This window comes from Malurus melanocephalus, unplaced genomic scaffold (genome assembly GCF_030028575.1).
Source record: "Malurus melanocephalus ecotype Western Australia unplaced genomic scaffold, MMel_1.1 scaffold_252, whole genome shotgun sequence".
Lineage (NCBI taxonomy): Eukaryota > Metazoa > Chordata > Aves > Passeriformes > Maluridae > Malurus > Malurus melanocephalus.
Window position 1 is genome coordinate 757,927 of NW_026623484.1, and position 16,549 is coordinate 774,475.

The 16,549-nt window shown below is 42.0% G+C and overlaps 1 protein-coding gene across 2 annotated transcripts; it reads right to left on the reverse strand.

Moving 5' to 3' along the window:
• Positions 1 to 2,511: 2,511 nt before the first annotated feature.
• On the reverse strand, positions 2,512 to 12,400 carry SMNDC1 (survival motor neuron domain containing 1). 2 transcript variants are annotated; one of them, XM_057375563.1, is made up of 7 exons: positions 12,269 to 12,400; positions 11,499 to 11,618; positions 7,906 to 8,048; positions 5,898 to 6,059; positions 4,962 to 5,115; positions 4,072 to 4,212; positions 2,512 to 3,335 (listed from the first exon to the last, which is right to left on the reverse strand). In XM_057375563.1, the coding sequence occupies exons 2-6, from the start codon at positions 11,616 to 11,618 to the stop codon at positions 4,075 to 4,077; spliced, it is 717 nt and encodes a 238-aa protein (XP_057231546.1). In that variant the 5' UTR covers positions 12,269 to 12,400; the 3' UTR covers positions 2,512 to 3,335; positions 4,072 to 4,074. The 2 variants fall into 2 exon arrangements, with proteins under 2 accessions (XP_057231546.1, XP_057231545.1); XM_057375562.1 differs by lacking the exon at positions 2,512 to 3,335 and having other exon boundaries at positions 3,729 to 4,212.
• Positions 12,401 to 16,549: the final 4,149 nt, after the last annotated feature.

Below are 16,549 nucleotides of genomic sequence, written 5' to 3' on the forward strand. Positions count from 1 at the left end.
CTGCATCAGCAGTGCAATCTGTGAATTGTCCTATGGGACCCTCGGGGAAGGGGAGTGTGTCCATCTGCCCCTCTGTTCCCCCATCTGCACAAAATACCTAGAAAACACTGATGTGCTGTCACATTTTCTCAAAATGTACCAGCAGATCTGAGTGACATTTGGGAGGATGAACACAGGAGGGTGGTGTCTGCACAGACAATGTTTTCCTTTTACTGAAAGGCAGATTGTTTGATTTGGAATAGTACACCAGCACTGGCCTCTGCTTCTCTGCTCATTTCCTCCTGCAAAAGAGGATTRATCCCTTTAGTTGTTAGGCAGAGGCAGGAACAGGGTGTCTGTGGGTATTGGTAATGTGGCTGTGGTACTCAATATCTGTTATGGAGGGGTTCTCTTTGGGGTGCTGCTAAAACTAAAGTTGTCTCATGGGGAGAGACACCTGCATTGAAGTCCCTTCAAAAATACCAAGGATCAGGAACTGCTGAGCAGCCTTTGGGAGGGGCATGTGTCCTTGGAGGTGTGGGCTCATACAGAGCTGACCAGTTGAGTCTCAGTGCTGCTGGCCTGGCTGGTGCAGGTCAAAGGTGAGAAATGTAATTTGTTTTGGGAAAGATCTTCAACATTAACCATAYTGTAAGAGCTGTGGGTAACAATTTATTTTTAACACGCTGGGAAAAAAAAAAAAATCAGCTGCTTGGTTTGTTGTGCCCAGAGCAAGCTGGTGGGGTGAGCTGGGTAGTTTGGCCTTCAGTAAGTCATCCACCTTCTTGGCTTGCAGGCTGCTGTGCTGCAGACATGTGATGAAGCTTTATTTATTAAAATAAGGCAAGGATACAGCTTCAGCAAGGATTAATTTTGATCTTGAGGGATGTTGCASCAAAGCAGAATAAGCCATGAAGGAATTTAAAGCATTTTATGGTGGTTTTAATACTGTGGTGGCTAGTTATAATGTACATAAACTTAGGTCATGACTTGGGCTACCAGTGCTCTCACTGATGCTCTGTTCAGCTAAGSTTAGGAAATTCTTTCCATTTAATCTCCTTTCAAAAACATGTCTCCAAACAATTCATTGGTTTGGATCTCCTCCTGGAAGGCTTGATGGGGAGATACAAATATGTTCCATGTCTATAGCTTGGGGGGTTTGAACTCTTTACTTTTATAGTAACTTCCCCTGTCATTTCAATGTTTCTAAGTACTGTCTGCCTATAGCAGGATTTGCTGGCACTGGATCAGGTACTTTGTGTGCAAAAGCCCAGTGCAGAGCTTGCATTCTCAGGCTTCTCACTATGTAGACCAGTTAATAAAATTAGGAAATTAATTGTGAACAAAAACCCCAACCAACTAAAACGCCATCAGCCACACTTCGAGTCAACTTGGAATTTGTAATATAAGGAACTCCATGTTTTGGCAATTACCAGCATTGCTTAAGATTTATTTTTATTGCATTMATTTCTCAAGCCACTTTACTAAGGCTGTGTTCCAAGCTAGACTACAATGAACTGGCCCCATCCTGCAGATGAGACAAGAGCATTAGAAAACCTGATGTGCTATAAGGATGGTGGTATAGCCAACACAGCATTTTTGCTAGGGCTTTTTTGTTCATGTAAGTTGTTCTCAAGATGTTTTCACAGATCAGACCACCCCAGGCACAGTGGTCTGTTTCACTTATTCCAGGTAAGGTGTTTCACGAAGAAGCCTATCAAAACTAACTTTCACTGCAGTGCTTCACTGCAGTGCCCAGCAGAAGAGTTACAGCCAAGTTCGTGAGGCAACCCCCATTAAAAGAGGTGACAGTAAATTACTCAAAGGAACGGTGCAAGTTTTGCTGAATTTTTTGAAAGGTTCAGCTAAAGCAAGTCAGGCTGGACTGTGGCTTGCAGGGGAGGCTCACCCATTGTGTTCTGCTGAGTCACTCTATTGCTCTCCAGGACAAGTGAACAAAAAATAAATAGCCCAAGGATGGTCTATTGATTGTATTTATTACATTAAAGATAAGCAGTTGCAGTGCATGCCAGATATGGATTGAGCCTTCTTTTCCAAAGACCATTTTCTGTTGAAAGAACAGGTGGAGTTCAGAATAGGCTTCCTGAAAATTCCWGTTCTGCCTATTTTAGCATGTTTCAGTTTTTACTTCAAAATGCTTTTGGGTAAGTGGAAGGGACACTGTATCACAGCCACCTGTGAAAGACAGCAGGTGACCTTCCTCAGCACTGAGCTGTCAGTGTGGCACGACTGTCACCTATTTAATGTCACTGCTAGAACATTTCTCTGTAGCGGCAGGCTGCAGTACAAACTCCCTTTCTAAAAAGCAGACTATTTCATTCTTRAGAGGTTTTCTATGCAAAAGAAAATGTAACCCCCCTGCTACCAGTGAAGATGAGGAACTAAGCAACACCTTCATCTTGCAGTCGACTGGACCCACTTTTGAGTATTACATTCTGTCCAGCAGATTCTGTACTCGCCCATTCTGATGCTTTACTGTCATCCTCCCCCCCAAGAATAACTCCACCAAATATATCCAGCAGATTTTAAACACTTTATTTAATAAAAGTTAAACATACAAAACTGAAATTAACACACTTTGTATTCATAAAAATCACTTTCTCCCATTATAGGGAGAACCTTTTTYTGTGTATGGATTCTAAACTACCGCTTGTAGAGTTTAGCTTGAGTTGTGACTCAGGTAACTGATGGACATTTCCACCAATCAGTGCATCAACAATTGCTGACGTGACCTGATCTAGTTAACAAATTACAAAATGAGCTACATTAACATAATATACAGGGAAATAATGGTCAGGGTTAATGGACAAGACACACATTTTATTTAATGGGGGAAATAGCTGATGTACTCTTGTCCATTAACTCAGCCCTAGATTTTACAAAAATAATATCTACATTGTATACAGGGCTACCCATTAACTTCTTTACACACATTACGGGTTCAGAGGTGGCATCACTACCGTAAGTGCAAGACAAGTAACAGAGGAAAGCAAATCACAGAGAGAGTACAAAAAAGCAAGAGCTTTTACACCGGGATTCCTGAATAAAATTGAAAGGGCTCAGCAGCACTGTAATACAGCTGAAGGTACAATGGACACTAGGGCCAGTCAGTTATGTAAGACAGAAACTCCCAACCTTTACTCAAACTAAGTGGGATCTACGCATTTGTATCTGCTGTGCCTTGGTTCTCCTTGTCTGGATGGGGGCCCAGGCACAGGCTGTCTCTGCTGTGACTGTACCAACAGGGCTGTGACTGTTCCAACACACAAGATCTACAAGGCAGGAGAGGACAGCTCCTTTCCACAGCACAACCAGTTACACTCCAGCTCTGATCCCTGGGGAAGGGTGGAGATTTTTAAGTACAGTTCCTTGTCCTATGGTTTTCTGGTTACATTTCATTAACTTCCTATTATAATTYGATGAGTACTTTTAACACAAACAAAAACAACAAGAAACAGCATCTCCTCTGCTTAACTTCAAGCGCAAGAAATTTGGACTGGAATTAAGTAAAATTTATTGTTTCTAGAATGTAAGTGGTCATTAGAAAAAAGATCCTATCAGCTATGTTCTGCCCTCATTTACAGCTGTACAAACTGATCTTCAGTAGATTGGTAAGGGGGTTATTTAAACATCCTTACCAATTCCATGTGACATATAAGCTCTGTCCCAGAGCTGCAGCAGCATTGTAATGCTGAGTATGTCAGACTGCATCGTGACTACGAAAACCAGGGAGGCTCTTAAAGATGCCATTTTTTTACCACCACTTTTCTTAAAGGAAAAAAAAAAACCTTCATGACTGATGAAAGAGAGATTCAAAGCTGCAGACAAATACTGCTTTCAAAGTAACAGGCAGCAGCAGTTCATGAACACTTACCTGCTACAAAACGTTTAATGGTTGGGAGGGTTCAAATCAACAGCTGGAGATTTAAGGCTCATATCAGCTGAAGCCAAAGTGATGGTGACAAAATGGACTACTCACTATGTGCCAACAAATAATTTACTTTTAGAAAAATATAATGATAAAAAGATAAGTGTAAAGCCCTGCAGAGATGAAGTTCYACCTTTTTTCACCTGTTACTGAGGCATCAAATGCCTGACGTTATATTTAGAGGTATCTTGATACTGTGTCATAGGTTTGTCTGCAATTCCACATGTTCCAACGCCAACCTTGCCAGTTACACTCTCAGGGGAAGCAAAAATACTCCTCTTCACCTGGAAATAAAAAACACCATTTCTGAATTAAATACTGGATAAGATTTTACAAAAAAAAAACAAAAAACCAAGCAATCATTACCATCTAAATGCTTCAACATTGTCATTTAGCAACATGTCACAGCTGAGCTGGGCTTTAGGAAGTGTGAGGCAATGGGGCTGGGAAGTTCCTGGCACCTCAGCACTGGATGTTATTGTCCTACTGAGGATCTCAAGTCAGGCCAATAATGAATAAAATTCACCTCTCACAAGGTGGTCTCTAATAGCTGCTCATAAGGAAGACTGAAGTTTTACCACCGATGTCTCTTGGTCAAAGCATGATAGAAATGGAGTAAAGACTTAATGTCCTCACTAACTTTTTTGCACTACACCTGCTGTTCCAGGGCACATCCTCAGTACTGTGCCTGCTGGGTCACAAACACAGCAAGAAGCCAGACTTGGAGATTTAGAGGGCCCCTCAGGTTCTTGGCTCCACCAAACATCACCTGGCAACTGATTAAAGCCCAGCTCTCCCAGCCAAGTGCAAGCTCAGCTTCTTAGGAGCAGCACTCCTCCAAAATAATCCAGTTAAAAACCAGGCATTTGAAGTGTACAAAAGACAAAACTGGACACTTACGAATCCTAAACACACCCAAATGCCCCTGTTACATCCCTTTAAAAACTACCTCCTCCTTTCTCCCAAGGCACCATACAGAAGTCTATGCCCTGTTGTATGTATGTAACTCACATACTGACAAGAAGAAACAAACCTGGCCTTTTTTGTTTTTAGAATAGGCTCTGTTGTTAAATTGTTGCCATTTGACTTTCTGGTCCTCTCGTTCCTGTTCAAGTTCTTTAATTCTCTGAGCTTTTTTCAAAGCTTTCTTCTTTTTATACTCYCGTTGCTGGGCTATCATCTCTTTTCTGGAGAAAAGGGAAAAAACAAGAAACAAACCCCACATTTTATGTTTGTACCTTTTCCTGTAACAAACTAAAATCACATTAGTTTTCCAGAAGTAAATGACAGAAATAAATAATGTATTTGTACATATTCACCAGCTTGTAAATATTCACCACTTTTAGGAGGAAAAAAAATCCCCAAAACCCAATCTTCCCATACAAGCATTACCTTACTTGTTTATATATTTGGCATGACAACAACCATCACCACACCTGAGAAGCCCATGCTAAACACAGCAAACCATGTGCAATTCATTTCTGAAACTGCAAAGGGACTTAGCAACATTTGTACATTTCAGATACATCTTGGGTTTGGCAAAGGTAAATAGCCCATTGGAGGGAAAAGCCCAAAGTTTTCTGGAGGTCAGYAGGACTCTCCCTGAACTTCCTTATGTTCGCTGAAGTAATCTTTGTCCTTTTCCTTCCATCCCTTTCCTGGTAGCATCAATCTCCGCCACAATAAAGTGCCCTCAGAACAACCTTTTAGGGAAGGGATCATTGGTAATAATAAACTCTGAAATTGTACCACCTGTTTTTTTCTATGTTAAAAAAAAAGAAGTTTCCAGCCCTTACAAGTACCTTCCTGTGTTAGACACAGCTGGACACCAAGTAAATGTAAATTTAAAACAAAACCCAAAAAACTACCTATTTCAYTAGCCAATTTTTATAGCTGAYGGGAAAAAAGAAAGAACAACCAACCCAAAAAAMCTCACCAAGCAGCATTCAGATTTCTGTGTATTACTTACTTGGACATGGGTTTGTTGCCACTGTCCTCTTTTGCTTTTCTTCCCTCTTCCACAGGCTTGAGGTTGAACAGAGGTGTGACTTCAGCATTGCCATATCCAGCAAATGTAACCGCAGCTGTTCCATTCTCCTCATCTATTTCTTCAATCTCAGCCTCGTAACACCTGTAAAGATATCATGGCTGTAAGCATGTGAGTAAAGCTTTAATACTCAGCCCTTCAACACCTATATCAGCCAGCTAATGCCACTAAGTGAATAATTTGCAAATACCAGCCTTCATTTTCAGGGGCACAAATCAAACCAAGRGATTATTGTCTTAAGGTCAAAGGGACACAGGTACAAAGACTGGAATCTGCTGTATTTGACCTTCAGCTTCAAGAAGCAATGCCCTCACTGCAATCACAACTAATGATTAATGCTGGGGCCAATCTAATCAGCTATCCTGATTTGGTTTTAGTTCGGGCAGGTCATGGGATAGAAAAAAAAAAATACTGCATTCACAGAACAGTTTCCTTGGAATTCATTGAGTACTTTTAGAAAACRTCAGGTCAGAAGCACAAAGCTTTGGGTCCATTTTTCTCCATAGGAAAAAGAATTAAGAAAAACTGAAGCCTTCAAAAACACTCCCTCTTCAAAACTTTAAAACTTAAAATGTTTTCTTACTGATTTAAAACAGGAATTTTGRAATTTTCACAGAAATCAGTCCATGTCATATTTATGTGTATGAAACATTTTGGTCACACATATATCAAAATGGGAAAAAAGAAAAGAAGACAAGTGACATTTCCAAAAATATTTAAAATAATTGTGTCTAAATTCAGGGCAAAAGAATTCATCTAGAGCAAACAGAGGAAAAATTGAAATGTTTCACAGACAATATTGCAATTAACATTTACTAAATTTCTTGTGTGTTTTCAGTGGGCCAACATCTTGAGCCGAGTTAGGTGAAAACACATGAAAACCCAAAAGTCTGGATAGCTCTTTACAAAACGCTGCTCACTTAAGAAAAGCTGCAACAGAAGCAGGATTTTCAAAATAAAGCAAACAAGTCCAATAAAATGTACTTCAGTGGACACTTTGGCACACTCTTCCCCAAGCTCTGATCCTCTAACCCAGAGATCAGAGCAAGAATGACCCAATGGTGACTAAAGACTAAGAGATTCAATTTTTAAGTTCTAACACAAAAACGTTTTACTCATGAATAAACAGAAGAACTGTTCACTCCTAGGTTAATTTTCTACTTAAGACATCAAYAGCTACACCAAAATCTTCATGTGATTACTACATTGTTAAGAGAAGCACATTCACTGAATAACAGAGCTTCTCTCWAAGTGATAACAACTGGGATTTTAGTCTTGGATAAACAGTTATTTTTTATAAAGCTGCAACAGTTACACATTTGCAGTATGAAAAGTAACTTTAGAATGTTTACTTTAAAGTATATGAAGTCAGAATAATCTGYTTGGATTCCCAGAACTACACAAGCTAATATATAGGAGACCAAACCCAAAATGTTGATTAATTCTATAGTTACATTACACAGTTGGTTATTTTATAGGCAAATACTGCATTTTTGATTAAAAATTTACCTCATTTTCAATTAGAGGCCTAAACTGAGATACAGCAAGGATTTTTCTTCACAGAAATCAGTGATACATATATATACAAATGCACTGACAAATTATGAACAACACATCCCAAAAGCTTTACAAAAAACTRCCCTGACAGATCAATTCTTCCAATCTGCTATTTATTACATCAGCAAATGGTAATTTACAAAGCCACCCTACTTTTGTAAGGATAGTGACAAAAAGGGCATTTTTATAAAATAACCCCCCATCTCTTTGCTACTTCAAATACCGACCTTTAATAAACAGCACAAGAATACATAATACATTTATTTCCTAGTTTCTTTTTGCTTTTAGTCACCCTAGTTCAATTCAAACTGAATGAAAATCTCTTACCATTGAACTATTTCATGTAACTGTTAGAGAAGTTTTCTACACTTACTGTCCATCCTCACTCCATATGGCCATACACCTATCCCCAACCTTCCATGAGTGACTGGGCAGGGCGGACGCAGAACTGTCAGAACTTGCAAGAGTTTCCGAAGGTTGTGTTGAAAGGAGATCTTTGGTTAACTCTATGACTTCCTATAAAAGACAAAAAGCCCACAAAGAATAATTTTTCAAATTCCTCTTACCAAGCCTATCTTTAACCCCAAGCTTACTGATTTGGTTTTTTTTAAAGTTACTGTATTAAATTCATAGCTGACATGTGAATTACACTTACTTYGGCTTTCTAATAATTTAATTAAACTCATTAATTGCAATTGTAGATAAAAACATGTATGGTACTCATTATATTGCTGTAAAGCTGCCCATGCCCCCCTCAAATATTCAAAAAGTAGCCTATTATTTTTTACAGCATTTCTCTCATTGGCTGAACTACAGCATCCAGAGCCAGGGTGGTAGAGCACCCTCCAAGCTGTGAAGCCCTCTAATTTTATCAGAAAGCATCCAGGTACACACTAAAGAAATTTGTTTCCTTAAGTAATTTTGATAGAAATGTCCATTCCTATCTAAATTCCCCGACCTTGGGATTTCAGGTCAGGCATTCCCTTGCTAATCCAAGATAACAATRTAAAAAACTTTCCCAGTTCCTTTACACATTGTTAATTTCCAGGCAGGAGCATGCAAAAGCCTCTCCCAATATGCTGTAAATATTACATTAAAGAGTAAGCAATCAAGACCTCTCTTTTTCACTGGTGTTAAAACTCAAAGGAGACAGCACCTAAAGGGCCATATAAACTTTCTGTATTATGCAAAGAAACTTTGCAGGCCCTAAGGAAGAAGAATTCTTCAGTTCTTTGAGTACCTCAGCATGATCCATTGTGACTCTCCTAACAAATAGTAAACGTTTAAATTAGGGGACAGTTACAGAAAAGTGTTCAAGTGAGGCTCAGTGGAGCCTGAACTTTACTCCTGGTTTCACATATTACTTCAGCTATGGGCATACAAAGACACAGGAAAATGCAATAAAGGAGCTGTTCATTCCTTAAGAACCTAAAGGATTTTAAGCACTTCCCAAATAAGTTAATACAATACAAATTTACATGCATTTTTATCTGATGAACTATACAACTAGCATCAATGGTCTAACAGTTTGTTTCTGTTGCAGCATGTTAATGTCTGAATTTCCAACTAATAAAGTTTTGCTCTTTGCTTTGGAGGAGCTGCTGGTTAGTAAGTAGTCCAGCGAGCATAATCTGTAGCAACTATGAGCAGAGAAACACAATTACTTCTACTACTTAGCTCACCATTTTCCTAATACCACAGCTGAAGCACAACAGATTTTGATTATCAAGTTACATAATTTGAGAACATACAGCATTAGCCTAATTTTGCCTCCCAGGTGCAAAATCCCAAACTATTCCTCAATATACAGGTAGCTGTATTCTGCAAATCCAAGAGGCATCATCGTTTGAGACAAGTATCTCTCTCAGCAGGTCAAACAAATCACATCAGGCACAAGCCACTCCTGAAAACAGGTGTTTCAGGTATTGCAACTACCAATAACACCAAACTGTTGACTAATTCTTGCCACACTCAGAGATGGCTTATTGTAGAACTTGGATATGAATAGTTTCAAACAAGTTTACCAAGAATCTTCTGAATTTAATAAAAGCCAGGCTATTAAAATACTAAACTTTTGGTAAAAATCTTCATCTGATATCCACATACCACAATGCTCAGCTCACAAGATAGAGACATTAATTCTATTACAAGCCATGAGACAGTTTTCAAGTTTTTTGAAAACTTCAAGAGAACAAACTATTCCAAGAAAATTTCTGAGCAGGACTTGGACTACWACAGCAGCTCAGTACAGGTTGAACAACATGGCTTGGTGCCACATCCCCAAGATATGGAGGTGTGACCCACAGAGAATATGACTTAAAGRGTTTGCCAAGATTTTTCCTGACCAACTGGTCTTTACAAAGCCAGACAGAGCTGTACACTCCAGAGCATGACACCCATGGATCTCACTTCAAATTACAAAAAGATGACAGCTGCCATCAATCCTACTTGATAAAAAAGGTAAGTTTGGTTCTTGGGTGCACAGATATTGTCCTAGAAACACTTTGGTGAACCAAAAAGTAAAAAGCTAAGTACTTTGAACAATTTCTTCTAATATTTAATCTTGTTACTCAAGAATAATACCAGGCATACAAGATGCATCAGTATTTATAATAGGAAAAAGATGTTTCAATTACATAGTAACCATCTTTTGGAACAGACAAAAAAGCTRTTTAGTTGGGACACTGACGCATCAAACCCATTTTTACAACTGTCTGCTTAGTTGGCATATATCAAGTCTGCAAAACATTATGTCATTTTCAAGGTGGAACATATGGATAGCAAACCTTTTGGGGACGAAAGTGTAAAGATCTTCCCCATTCTGTGCAGAAAGCTTTTATTAAAAAGTTTGCAAGTTGTCCTTTCACATCAATGATCTCTGCATATCAAAGCCGAGGTCGTGTTGGTATCGGAAATATCATCCCATATGGGTTTTGCTGTGCATTTTAAAAATATAAAAATATACACATGCTTTTAACAGTGTACAACAGAGCACATTCAGATGATCTATAAAGTGCCTTGTGGGCACAAAGCCTTTGCAGTTCAAAAGGAATTCTAAAGATCACTGTTTGGAGGCACTACCTGTGTATTGGTGGAAGCCCCATTTTATTGCTGTTATTTCCATACAGAGCAGTGGTCACTGAACCTTGCACTGGGTAGTTTTATAGATTTTTACACCTGATGGCTAAAGCAATCCACAACAGAAATGAAGCAGTATCTTGCACTCTCATGACAAATTTTAACAGCACTGCTGGGATTTTCTATATGCCAATGTGTCTTTATATGCACAAGAATCGAAAAGACCACTCATCCATTTAAAATTAGGCTGGTGGCCTTCCTGTCACTAAACCACACCCCAAGGACCAGAAATGGGTTTTAGCTGTTAGGAACACACAATGCTCTCGTGACAAATGAAAAACACAACTCTTTTCCTTTCTCATACAGAAACACAATCAAGACTCATATGCACAAGGAATACAGAACTACACTCCAAAACTTTTAAAACTGCAAATGGATTTAATGAGTAAGCAGGTTTGGATCAAGTTATTTGAGAACTCAGTAAGAACATTATGTTAAGCCAAACCATCAGGCTTCAGCATTAGTAAAAGCAACAAAAAATAATGGCTTTAAGAAATGCTTCAGGGGGAAAAAAAACTTAAAAACCAACACATAGTAAAGACAGCACTGGCATATCTTTCACCTCTCTGGCCAAAGTTTATAATAAAAGAGTTTGCTGTATAAACTAATGCTTTTAGTAAAAAGTAATAATCTTTTTCACTCATCCAAAAAGACAGATTTAAAATAAGCCACACTTTGGGTTTTTCCAAACTAAGCCTGCAATGACTACATCAAGCTATGTGAAATGAAAGTAACCAACCCACCAAGTATCKATTTTTCTTGCAGGACAAACATAAGTTAAAACACTTGTAAAAGAACCCGAAGTTTCACCTGCCCTCAAGTTCTCACCTGYAAGTCTTTCTTCAGTTTCAGTAAATCCTCATTGTCTGCATTCCCAGATAAGGCAGCCTCGACTTGCTGGAGCTGAGCTTTGTAGCTGGCCAACTGCTTAGCAAGGTCTTCTGACATCTGCAAGGAACACACAAACACACAAACCACACATCAAAACAACAGCTTTGCTGCTTTTTAATCACGCCGTGTGGTTCAAGTAAGGTGAAATAACAACAAAAATAGCTGTTACTAACATGTTAGCAACACAGCTCATTAAGTTTCAGTAATAAGTACTTGTCCAGTAATTTGACTATAGATATTCCCTCATTTAATTTTTGTACAGTTCCAGCTAATCTCAAGAGACTTCTGAAGAAAAGAAGGCTTGAACATTTGCTATATACGGGGTACAAACACAGCTTACAGCGTGTGTGAGCAGCGGGGCCTTGAGCAAGCCTCCCAACTCCCCGGCTCTTTAGAAAATGCAAGCACGTCCCCGGCAAACCCGGGCGGACCGCGGTGTGCCCTCCGGCTGCCGCACGCAGCGGGCCTCAGCACCGCCATCCTCTGCGGCACCCGGGAACCGGCCTCTCCCGGGGCTCCCGGTGGGCTCCGGGCGGCCAGAGCAGCGCGGGAGAGGAGACGGGCCTGGGAAGCGCCCGCGCCCGCGAGTAGGCCCAGTCCACGCCCAGGCCCAAGCTCAGGCCTAGGCCCAAGCCCGGGCCCAGRGTCGCTCAGAGCTAGGAGCGGCTCAGCCCGCGGGGCCGACAGGGCCCATGCGGCGGTCTCACCTCGGCGATGCGGGGTGCGGGCCGTGCCCGGGCCGGGGGCGCCGCTCCGGGTCCCGTCAGGCCGCGGCCTCTTCGCTCCGCTCCTTCCGCCGCCGCAGCCGGAGGGGTGGGGGGGGCGAGAGGGGGCGGGGCCTCGGCCGGCGCGCGCCGGCGCTCGCGAGAGCGGTCACGTGTGCTAGCGGCGGCTAGCGAGCGCGTCACGCGGCCTGCGGGTCACGTGCCAGGGCTCCCCGCCCACCGGCCGTGAGGGGCGGAGCCGCGGCTGAGGGGCCGGGCCGGAGCCGGAGAAGGTGCGGCTCCATCGCTCCAATGCCCGCCCCGTGTGGGGAAAGGGGCGGCCGCTGAGGGGCCGGGCCGGAGCCGGAGAAGGTGCGGCTCCATCGCTCCAATGCCCGCCCCGTGTGGGGAAAGGGGCGGCCGCTGAGGGGCCGGGCCGGAGCCGGAGAAGGTGCGGCTCCATCGCTCCAATGCCCGCCCCGTGTGGGGAAAGGGGCGGCCGCTGAGGGGCCGGGCCGAGCCGGGGAAGGTGCGGCTCCATCGCTCCAATGCCCGCCCCGTGTGAGGAAAGGGGCGGCCGCAGCAGCAGGAGCTCGTCCTTGGCCAGACGGCTTCGCTTCGGCTCCGCGGAACGGGAATTGCTGTAGAGGACCGCAGGTTCCTGAGCCTGCCTGGACCCCGGGGATTTGCTCACTCGCAGCTTTGTCCTGACGGTATCAAACACACCAACACCCTGTGGCTACTTACATGATCATCAGATCCATGCAAAACTTRTTACCAAAGAGTTTAAGTTTCGATACTTGTTTCTGCAATAGGAGTGGCAACCGAGGCGGAAAGCTCAGTGGCTTCTTCAAGCCTGTCACGGGAAGAAAAATATATTTCTGGTGGAAATCCAGTGATTAATTTGAGTGTGAGTCTGTCAGCCACGCAAATTAGTCAGATGCCCCAAARTTTTCCTCATATTAGCAGGAGGATCAGTGTCTCCTGCAAACATCCTGTCCCTCATGCTCACAGGCACATGGTGCTGCACAGGAAACTGACTTCACTCACTGGATTTGTTTATGTATTACAAGGAAAATATATCTACYGTGTTCTATGACACTTGGTTTATGTCCTCAGAGGATATCCTGACACGGAATGAAACACATTTCTGTAACTTGGTGTATGATTTGATAGTTAAAATGCAAAAATTACTGGACACTGTTCAGAGACTGATTGATGAGACAAGTGTAACAATGAAAATAAGCAACAGCATCTTCATAGTATTTTCATTWTTGTGCAATAATAAACTAGAAATAGTAAAGAAAACATTTTCTCATAAGACTTTGCAGATAGATTAGTGGCTGTTGAAATACATACAAATTTATCAATACAGAGCAATCTTAACGACTTTGTGAGCTAACAGTTTAACTAAACAGTTAAAATGGACATTAGTACAACCCATTTCAACTTTGCATTTGAAGACAAGAAATCTATGCTGTATCTAGGACTGAAGTGACAGAGAGGGACTGAGAAGGCATCCACTGTCCAGGTATCTCCAAAGGCAGCAACAGCAAAATGGAGAACACTTCTGGGGTTGCATCACCAGGGGCAAGCATAAGAGGTATTTTATTTCTATAAAAAGTTTGGTGAGAGTTGCTATTGAGATACTTTTACAGTTCTAGAGCATGGAGTTCTGCAGGGTATGCAGATATCTAAAAAGAGCCACCAACATTATAAGCTGTATGTGCTATATATAGGAAGGCAAGCCAGATCTTGAAACCACTGATCTTTAACTCCTACAAATTGAAAATTCTGCTTAATTTCACCCTTAAAACTGGATTTATCTTCACCCAAAAATAGACATTATTTTTCTATGTTTGACTAGAAAAGCTCTTATATAGAGGAAAAAACATGTAAGGAGGATGTCTTCCTGCTATCTTTCAGAYTACACTTTTTTAAAAACATATTTTATAGTTCATTAAATGGTTGGTGCTCGGAGGGATACGTACATAGTAGCACATTCGCACTACTCCTAGCAATATATATAACTTAGCAACAGAAAGAAAAGAAAACTCACTTGGCATTTACCAAACTCTGTTGCCATTAGCACTAGGGTTTTCAGCTGTGATTCTGAGGCTATAGCTGCYCAGCTGACCCGACTGCACCTGCGGAGCAACGAGGGAAAGCTGCTGCAGCTGGAGCTTTTGTGGCCGTGCTGGCTCTGCGGGAGCGGCAGCAGGGCGGAGCAGGGAATGGCACAGCTGCTGGGAAGGTGAGGTTTCCAGTTAACCGGGATAGCTGGGCATGCCTTTTCGCTCACTAAGGGGCTGCTTGCCTTTAAGGCAAACCGATCCGCAGTTGGAGGAGGCGCTGGCGCATGCTGCGGCCACGCTTGGCTTGTCCAGGAGGTGGTAGTGGTGCTGCGCAAGACGYCTGCATCGCCAGCCGTCTTTAACTAGCACCTCGGGAAACAGCTCTGTTAACAGGTCGACAATTTTGCCTCTTTTCTACAGTCTGCTGCGTGATTTTTATGGCTAGATAATGGGAACATATATAGGAAGTTGTTTTTGAAAGTAACTAGAAACATGGGTGTGCTTTGGTAAGCACACTTAAAGCCACGACATTTTGCATTCCTAAATGTTAAATCCTGAAGCAGTTGAGGGTCAGAGACCCGAATGCTAAACAGCAACCAATGCTGTGAAGATGTTATGATGTCCGAATTGTTTAATATCCTGTTTTTCAGCTTTGTATGGGTGTATTGTTTRGCTCAGCACAGAGACATAACCACTAGCAAAAAATTGGCTTCCGCAAACAAACCAGTCTGTCCTCATGACAGAAATTGCAACCCAAGTCCAGTCCAGAATGGATCATTTTACGCCTTTTTCTGGTAGGCTGCCTGCATAGCAGGCATTGCCCTGGCAGTGGGGCAGTATGTCAGTCTTGAAAGTTATTGGTATATTAATATGGATTAAGAAAATACTGTACTAATATTTCAATTTTTAGGGTTTCCTATTTTCTTCCACTTCCTGAAGATGCAGGGAATTTTTTTTCAGTTGTTCCTGTGCCTCCAAGCAAAATTTGCTTTATCTTAGATTTGGGTTTTTGTTGTTTTTTTTTTTTTACCATTTGTTGTTATAAGCAGAATTGTCAACTTTGGCCATAGATACAATTATGCAATATTTCCCATTATGAGGCATTTTGTTGTTGTTGTTCCTGCAAAATTTATTTCTACAGTCTGATTTTGACTGCAGAAATGCACTGAGTCTGGCTGAACTTAACAGTTCAGCAGTTTGGCACTTACAAATTCAAGTTACAGAAAGAAATGTTGCTTGCCCAGGCACTGTTGAGAGGTTCAAATGCCTCTTTGCCTTAAAGCATGAGCTTTAAGGAAGTTCTGTGTGTTTAAGGTTTCCACTTTTTGCTGTTCTACTCTCCTGAAATTTGGCCTAATTGTCAGGTTTTGCAATCCCTGCTTACACAGAAGTTTGTGTGGAAGTGAGGTCAGRTAGGTGGGTTATGTGCGCATTCCTGAACATGATTTCACTCTCTGCAGCCCAGGTAATCAGTGCAAATTGTGGTGCTAAGCAAAGAAATCGAGAGTTTAAACATGTTCTCTCCTCTGAATGATTGAAAAAATTGCGTTCCAAGGTGCAAAAGGCACAGTGACTAAAACTGAGGGGGAAAAGTGAATCAGAACTTGATGAGGAATAAAGATCCAGGGTGGGGCAGCATGGGGATAAGGAAAAAATGTCAGAATTAGGAAAAATGGACTGAAAACTTGCATCTTTTATGACATCATCCATTTCAGAAGGATCTGAGGCTCTTGGATTTCCATTCCCTTGCAACTGACAGTTTGTGAGAATGCCACCTTATGTGGGAAATGACAACCTGCCAGTGTGATTGTTAACTGGCACAAGCATCAGGTCCATTTGCTGGGTCTTGATCAGTCCTACACAACACAGTCTGTCAGATGGGATTTGCAGCTTCGTGAGCCTTCGGTGGGGAGCAATATTCCAAGTCAAGGTGCGACTTCTTTCTCTGAGGCGCTCTGCCATCTGCGTCAGGGAGCGTGTCAGCCCTGGGCACTGCCGGGGAAGGCAGCTGGATATGCTGGTTCTTCTTCTGAGAGTTGCCAGGAATTGTGCTCCTGAGACTCCTTACATTCAGAAGGTGCTTGAGTGGCAGGAATGCTGAGAAGACAAGGGAAGTTTGGGAAGGGAGCAAGGGCCATTGCAGTGGGTACCGGAGCCTGGGAGGATTGGGAGAGGAGTTGAAGCAGCAAGCCAGCAGTGTGGGAGGTTT